Here is an 8,158-nt window from a genome sequence, read left to right on the forward strand (position 1 = left end):
AGACACAAAATTCCTCTCCCTCCAACACAAAGTAAGCACTTGAAGCATGAAGGTAAGAGGATTTCAAAGTCAAAAACAAAATTTTGCAAGTGTTTTTTTAAAAAAAGGAAAACGTGGACATTAACTGAAAAACGTCCCTTCTTCATTCAGTGGCGCCGCCACTGGCCAAACATCCGATTTCAACATCTGGGCCAGGCAAAAAGAACCTTGAAGCATTTACAGATGTGGCCGTGAACATATATATTGTGTGCATTTATGGATACATACGTGTGTATTGATGATACATATTAACTTAAATTGGAAAGAAGAAGAAGGGTCAACTCCTAAACCAGTCTGTGTATTTCGAACTCTCGACCAGACAGGTCTGAGGGGCAGTCAGCTCGAGCCACACAGGGCTGCCGCCCGACCCCAGGCCACCCCGTTGTTCTAGGTGGCACTATGCTGAACACAGTCTACGTTACATCAGCAGGAGTTACACATTAAAATATTACTGTAGCTTTTACCCATGCAAAGAAACTTCTGACATAACCAGTGCCTTGGGACTTCGTGGCATCCTCCATAACAGGAAATACAGGCAGGTGAAGATACAGTGGGAGGGTGACCCGATCGACCCCCCCACCCCCCATGCCTCCCGGGGTCTCGGTTCAGCTCGGCCGTACAGAACCACCTAGTAATAAAAGGCTCCCTCGGGTTCAAAGGGCCGCGACGGGGCTGCCTCCGCTGCCTTCCCGGAGCGCTCGACATCGCTCCACCTCCCTCTCCCGCGACGGGGAAGCCGGGCCCTGCTCGGAGCCGGCAATCTTCTAGAGCAGACCGGCTGCGACCCGCAAGCTCCGGCCAAGGTGTCCGTGCGCCTCCGCGTCCCCCAGGTGCGCGCCGCGCCGCTTGGGACCCCGCCGCCGCATCTGGAGCGAGCTGGTGCGCGCTCCCGACACGGCCGGGAACCCCACAACGGAACGGGGAGCTCCTGCTGGCCGCGCTTGGGCGGCTCCTCCCGGGCCTGTGCGGCTGGTCCGGAGGAACCTCGGCGCGGGGCCCCGGCTCCTGTGTCCCCCCGTCCCGTGCCCTCCGGGCTCACACAAACGACGGAAGGGATGCTGGCACCTTCGCCTCGGACTCAGTCTAGCAGCGGCTGCATTCCTCCCGCGAAGTACTCCGACAACGACGCCAGCACAGCGGCCATTTTGCCCAGAGGCGGACGACGCCTTTTGACTCTCGCGCCAACCCGTAGAGCGAGGGCGCCGATTAGAGCGTTCAGCGCCCGGACGGAAGCTGTAGTTCCGCGCTTCCGGGCAGCCGCCGCGCCACGCCCTGTCGCGGGAGCACTTGATTGGCTGCCGGCTCGCGATCGCGCGATCTCGCGGGAAGAGGCTGAGGGGACGGCTGCCGGTGCGTCGGCTTTCTCGTTCCCGCCCCGCCTCTGTCGCAGCCCCCGCCTTCGCTTCCCCCTGCCCCTCGCCGCCGCCCCTCCCCGCCGGCCCGGCCCCCAGAGCGGCCGCGGAGACTGCGCAGCGCGGGAGGCGGGATCCACACGGTAAGATGGCCCTGGTGGGCCCCGGCGGGCGGGCCGAGCGTCCCCGCGGAGCACAGCGTGGCAAAAAGGGGGCTGGAGAGGGGTCGGACCTGCGCGGGGTCTTCAGGGGTCCCAGGTCCGAGCAGGTGTCGGGTCGCGGCTTATTCTCGGGCGGCGGCGGCGTCGCCCCCTGGATTTGCAAGTCAAACTGCCGGTTGCTCCGGCCGAAGCTGCCCGGCGCTGTGGTCCTACCGGGAGAATACCGCGGGGCGGCTCGGCGTTCGGAAGCAGAATACTGAGACACGGCACTGGCGTCTTTGCCAGGAGATCGGTGTTCATAACAACCGCTTCCTGCAGACACCGAGCCGGCGAGAACGGAGCCTGCTGCTCGGGGAGCGAGTGCCCCGTCGGAGCCGGACTGTTCCGTTGTGTCTGCTGGAGTTTGGCCGCTGACTTCTCCGAAGGGGTCGCTGTCGGAAGGCTCTCTCGCCGTCCGGGAGCGGTGCCGGCGGTGTGGTTGTCCCCTGAGAACTCAGAGACGGGTGTCTTTTTGTCCCGAGTGGGAGTGAGAGTTTGATCTGAGTTTCGCCGTGGGCCGCGTCCGCGAGGGGTGGTGCGAAGAACAGCGTCTCTCGGGTTTGTCTCCGGTGCTCTCCGAGAGTTGGATCTCCCACGAGCCAGGACTTTGTCTTGTGTCCCTCTGCTTCCCTACCCTCACTGCCTCCCTGGGGGATCTGCTGTCCCTACTTCCTGGCGAGTGTTTCCCTGATTAATGTTCCCAGCGCGGGGCTCGGGACCTGTAATCCAGGTGCCTCCTGGAGCTGCCTAGCCGCATGTCTGACGGCAGCCCGAACGGGCCCTGCTCCCCAAACCTGTTCCTGGCCCCGCCCGCCTCCTCACTGTGGCGCCATCCTTCAGGGGCAGCTTCAGCCTTCCAGTCGTCCCAGCAGCAAGCCCACGGTGTCCCCGGCACATCTGCCCCTGGTCCCTCTTGTTTGGGTGGTTCCTTAGTGGTCTTTCTGCTCAACTCTCACCACCCCACATTGGCTATCTTAAAATTTTAAAAAATGTATTGAAGCGCTGAGCATGTACTTTGCTGTCTGTAAAGCAGTGTTCCTAATGGGTATGTTTGTCAGTGACGAGAAATCAAAAGGAAGTGGACTGTGGCGGCACCCCCACTTCAGAAGCCCAGGTGGTTCTCCCGGGGCGGCACCTGTCCACCCCTCCTTCTTGGTGGCAGCTCCTCAATTTCCCATTTCATGTGTGTTTACTGCTAAAGCACATGTTATGCAGTTTGCCTTGCTTTTGTTCTTTACTAAACTGTCTGCCACACATGGGCCTCTGCCACAGTTTGCTATATTCATCAGCTCGTTCCTAAGAGCAGTCCATGTAGCTGTCTTCATTCATTTCAACCCCTTTGGTAACTTCTGCCATGTGAGCCCTCGCTCACAATCCCGTCTCAGCAAACTAAATCCAATAGCTCTGAAAACCAAGTGCTTGCTTTTGTTTTTAACCTCTTCGGGGTGGAGGCTGTTGAATGGCCTATATTCCCCTCAGCACTAATACTCACCCATCGCACAGAAGAGATGTGCGATGATGGGGTGCTGCCCCAAACCCAAGAGGGCACCGTGTCATATAGTGTAGACCAGGGGTCCTCAAACTACGGCCCGCGGGCCACATGCAAATACAAATATTGTATTTGTTCCCGTTTTGTTTTTTTACTTCAAAATAAGATCTGTGCAGTGTGCGTAGGAATTTGTTCATAGTTTCTTTTTAAACTATAGTCCGGCCCTCCAGCGGTCTGAGGGACAGTGAACTGGCCCCGTTTAAAAAGTTTGAGGACCCCTGGTGTAGACTGTCACGTAGGTTTTGTGTGGTCTGAAAAGTTCTGGATCCTCACACACCCGCCCAAGGGTTTGGAGCCTGGGGTTGTGGTCCTGGGAACACAGTTGCTGGTCCATGCTGCTGGTGGTTGGACGTGTGGCGCGTGGCTTCTGTGTCCCTGCCATCTGGAGCAGTGTTTCTGTGGACGGGCTTGTATGTCTGGTGAGGGTGGTGAGTTTTCGAGTCTGGTGTGGCGGGCGTAGCGTCTCGGGGCTGTAGGAGCACTTGTGTTTGGCCTCATGAGGGCGGACACATTTTTCATAGCTGCGCTGCTCTGGCGGCAGGGAGAGCTCGGGACAACGCTGGGTCTCTGTGATGCTGGTGGTGTCACTTCTTAGTTTTTGTTGGTCTGGTGGTCGATGGCCAGTTCCTCGAGTGTGGATGTAATATGTAATGCTTTGGCTCATACCTCTGGCAGCTGCCCTTTGCACTTCGGAGAGACGCTATCTAAACTCCCTCCTCAGCCTCGCTCAGTCTTACCTCAGATGACCTCTTGGTTCTTTGATCCCTGGCTCTTTCTTGCATTCATGAAAGCGGCCTTCTGAACACCAAGTCTTCTTCCTGGTCCCTAACACTGTGCTGGGGTCAGAGGCCCTTTGCATTGCTGTTCTCCAGAGTGAAGCATCTTCCCACTCTCTATTGTTTCTTACTATATCGCTGTGTTATTTCTGAAACGACCACATTTGTTGGAGAATTCTTCACCAATTTCTAAAATGTTTTTCCCCTGTAGAAATAAAGCAGAATGAGTTATACAGAAAAACCTGATGAAATCACAAAAGATGAGTGGATGGAAAAGCTCAACAACTTACACGTGCAGCGAGCAGACAGGAATCGCCTCATCATGAACTACCTCGTCACAGGTAACAGCCTGCAGTCAGGATGCTACAGACGCTCCCTTTTGTGGACACACGCAGAGTTTACTACCGAAGTGCTGCGTGCAGTTAGGTTTGTTCTGGCATTATAAAACCCAGTGTGAGCATACCAGATTTGTATATTATCACGTTAAAGATATCCTCTCTTGGCTAGGAGGTCATTATTTCTGTCTCTGAAATAATAGTACCTGAGGCAAAAATCAATTTTTTTGGCTTTTGACATTTTTGCAGTTAATCAAGATCATTAAGAATGTTCTAAAGTACATTTGAAGCCTGAGTGATGGCCCCTGACCAGCCTGATAAATTATATCGCACTGTTTCTAGAAGGTGCTCAACTCAAAGGAGACAGGGAGGGCAGAGCAGGAGGGAAGCAAGTGGTCTGTAGCTGACGTGCCGTCCTCTGTGATAGTGGAAAGGAAAGGGGGTTCTGCATTGGTGGGGAGCCCAGACGTTTCCACAAGGGAGGAGTCTCCTTCCTGGTAGTTCTGAGTGCCCCTTCCCCACTGGCCTCTGCTGAGACTTTTTGACAGGTGAGGAGGAAATGTGAGCTTGTGGCTGTGTGTGTATATAGAGAAGGGCAAACAGGCTGCTTCAGAGGCGGGGCTGTGGACTCAGTGGAGAGGAGGGAGTGGCCGGGTCCTTGAGGCTGTGAGTTATTGTCTCACCTGGAACAAACCTGCAGCTGCTCTGCAACTGGATCTGGGTTGCAGCCTCCTCCAGGGAGCCCACGCCAGTATGTCTGGCTTCACTTTCTGTATATCAAGGCCTCCCCAGGAATTCACAAAGATACTAACACCCAGTCCCTGAGGAAGCACGGTTCATGTGGGGGTGATTCACTCGAGGCGATGGGGCAGACAGCGGTGAGGAGGCTTTGTGTTTACTGTCTTGCTGACTTTCTGAGCAGTGAGGCCAGTTTTCATTTCCAGAGGGCTTTAAGGAAGCCGCAGAGAAGTTTCGAATGGAGTCCGGGATTGAGCCTAGTGTGGATCTAGAAACCCTTGATGAGCGGATCAAAATCCGTGAGATGATCCTAAAGGGGCAGATTCAGGAGGCAATCGCCTTGATCAACAGCCTCCACCCGGAACTGCTGGACACCAACCGCTACCTTTACTTCCACCTGCAGGTGAGTTTTGGTTGAAAGTTATCTGCTCTGTGGACCCCTGATAGGTGACTTGTGATGATTCAGAAGTGTCGGGTGAATCTGTGTTAATAGAACATCGTTTAATTTACGTGGGGAAGGGGTTTGAGTTAGCTGCTGTGTATTTCAGAAGTGGTTTCTTGATTTTAAAATGCAAATTTAATAACTCAGGTGCTAGAAAAGTGTCCTTTAAGTTGTCCTTTTGACTAGAGAGTAGCCTGGTGCCGCTAGGGGCTGCTGGCCCAGGTGCGGTGTGTAAGTCTGTGCGCCTTGGCCCCTGACTAGCAACAGCACCTGATCGAGCTGATCCGCCAGCGGGAGACGGAGGCGGCGCTGGAGTTCGCGCAGACGCAGCTGGCGGAGCAGGGGGAGGAGAGCAGGGAGTGCCTGACAGATGGAGCGCACGCTGGCCCTGCTGGCCTTCGATAATCCCGAGGACTCGCCCTTTGGAGATCTTCTGAATATGATGCAGAGGCAGAAGGTATAGAACCCACATGGGGTGACTGAGTGAGGGACACATCGTGCTGGGCGTGTGGCACTGGTACGATAGCACCAGTTCTTCCTGGTGTTCTGTTCTTCGTCGTGTGGAGCTAGGCGCAGCGTGCTGTGCCCTTACCCAGCAGCACAGCAACCCTGAACAATGTGAGGTTTCTGGGCACATGTATGACTTTGACTCCTATGGAACCTAACTACAGTCGTTCCTCCATAACCACGGCGGGGTTAGTTTCAGGACACACACACCCAGTGGGTACCAGAATCTCTGGAGGCTCAAGTCCCTTGTATAAAATGGTGTGACAGTGCATGCAGCTGCCCCTCACCTCCACGGATCCCAATAGTGGAGGCACAACCCACCTTTGGGTATGGAGGGCCAACTGTGCTTATCGAAAAATCCACGAATGGTGGTGTTCAAGGGTCAGCTGTCTCCAAGCTCTGCCGATTTTTCTCATTTATCTTAGCCGTCCTCCTGTGTATTTGGAGCCTCTTACAAATAGGGGTCCTAAGTATTTTTTATTTAAAATCCCAGACTTGTTTCTGAAGCTTCCTGTCCTCACTGCTGGTTCTGTATTCCAGCCAACATTTCGTCAGCCGTTGCCCCAAGTACAGCTGCCTGTCCTCCCATGGCCCCTCCACTGTCCTTCAGGCCACAGCAGGCTCCCTGAGGCTTTGAGGATGGAGCTTGTCACCCCTGCCTGCTCCTTCCTCTTTTGTAGTTACCTCCAGGCTGGCTCATGGCACTGAACTGCCATCTAGGCCTGGTGTGACATTTGCCAACTGGACTGTGAGCTCCCTGTGGTCAGGAATGTGTCTGTGTGTCATGCAGGGGGCCTCATGTGTGTCAGTGGTTATAGGCCTCTGCAGATGGATAAAATGCGTGCTGTAACACACTCTCTGGCCGCCTGCGTGTGGCTGGCTGATTGGACGTGTCTTTTCCAGGTGTGGAGCGAAGTGAACCAGGCTGTCCTGGATTATGAGAACCGGGAGTCAACACCCAAACTGGCCAAGTTACTGAAATTGCTCCTTTGGGCTCAGAATGAGCTGGACCAGAAGAAAGTAAAGTACCCCAAAATGACAGATCTCAGCAAAGGCGTCATCGAGGAGCCCAAGTAGACCTGTGTGGGGACCCCGTGTGTCATCACACGGACTCGCTGGCATGTCCGGCTTGACTGGGAGATTTTTACTGCAGTAGAGATTCTTGTCCCCCCTTTACTTTTGGGGAGCCCAGCACCTTTTTTTAAAGGAATAATGGCCCTTTTGAGCGCTGGGAAGCTTGCAGTGAATGACACCTTGTCTTCGGAAGCTGGTGCCGACTTCATGCAGCACATCCTGAAGGTAGTGGCAGTGGCCCCTGGTGCTCGAGGTGTCCTGCTCCTGAAGGGTTCCCTGGCCACTGCACTGTCCTGTTACGGACACCAGTGACCGCCCAGGCCCCCCAGAGTCTACGGGAAGCACTGATCATTGTCCTGCTTTCTGAGAACTTGTGGGCAGACGAAACGCGTTCTTCATTCTCCTGTCTCCGCATACAAGTTGCCCTTTCACCTGGCCTTTGTTGTTTTTTTCATGTCAGAGACTATATGAACTTGTAAACCCTAACTCAAAGACTTCTTGTGTGTGAGGGCAGTGAGTTTGGTTTGTTTTCCCTTCGGTCTGGGTTGTGTGGCTTTGGGGGACACGTGTGTGTGAGGGGTGGCTGTGTGTTTTTTAATTTTTCAAATATATATTTTGGTGCTGTCTGTGGTCAGAGACTCTTTCCTGGTGGATTAACAAACCATCTCTTCTGCGCAGTTCTATTGAAAATAAAGGTTATGCTTTGATTTCAAGAATGACCAAAATGCCTCTAAAAAAGTTTTAATCATCATTGCAAACCTTTTGTTTTCAGGGCTTGGTGATGGCAATGCTTTCCTCTGGTCCTGCAGCTGGAGGGCCACTTGCCCAGCACTGTGAGGGGGACACTGTGCCCTGACAAGGTGGAGGCTTAGGCTGGGGCATGCGGCTGGCCTGGAGGTCTCGCACTTCAGCCTCATGGTTTCATCGGCTCACACAAGCTGGTTCTGTAGGCTTATCAGTTCTGTGCTCACATTTGTCTTCTGCCCAGGGGTGGAGAGCTTGGAAGTGGCAGCCTGTGTAGTTGGGGACACATGAGTGCCATGGGATTCGGAACAAACAGCTTCCCTGAGAGGCTGAGGTCCCCAGTGGGTAGAGCAGTGGGCAGTGTGGGCATCCTGGTGGTTCTGTAAGTCAGTCACAGACATG

At 54.4% G+C, this 8,158-nt stretch overlaps 2 protein-coding genes across 3 annotated transcripts in view; one reads left to right on the top strand and one right to left on the bottom strand.

Annotated features, from left to right (window-relative positions):
* Window positions 1-1,237, bottom strand: part of DIDO1 (death inducer-obliterator 1) — a 49,551-nt gene extending 48,314 nt beyond the window's left edge. Inside the window, exon 1 of one of the 2 annotated variants that reach the window (XM_036323535.1) lies at window positions 1,105-1,237. The gene's annotated coding sequence lies outside the window, so the exon portion shown is untranslated. Of the gene's footprint in view, window positions 1-1,078 lie in introns of both variants that reach the window. The other variant, XM_036323534.1, reaches the window with a different exon arrangement.
* Window positions 1,238-1,395: 158 nt separating this feature from the next.
* GID8 (GID complex subunit 8 homolog) lies at window positions 1,396-7,731 on the top strand. Its single transcript, XM_036323622.1, is given in 6 exon segments — window positions 1,396-1,534; window positions 4,128-4,257; window positions 5,196-5,392; window positions 5,693-5,799; window positions 5,801-5,888; window positions 6,842-7,731. Coding segments are annotated over 5 exon segments (684 nt in total). The 5' UTR covers window positions 1,396-1,534; window positions 4,128-4,139; the 3' UTR covers window positions 7,016-7,731.
* Window positions 7,732-8,158: the final 427 nt, after the last annotated feature.

The sequence above is a fragment of the Myotis myotis genome, unplaced genomic scaffold, assembly GCF_014108235.1.
Source record: "Myotis myotis isolate mMyoMyo1 unplaced genomic scaffold, mMyoMyo1.p scaffold_m19_p_9, whole genome shotgun sequence".
In the NCBI taxonomy this organism is placed as follows: Eukaryota; Metazoa; Chordata; class Mammalia; order Chiroptera; family Vespertilionidae; genus Myotis; species Myotis myotis.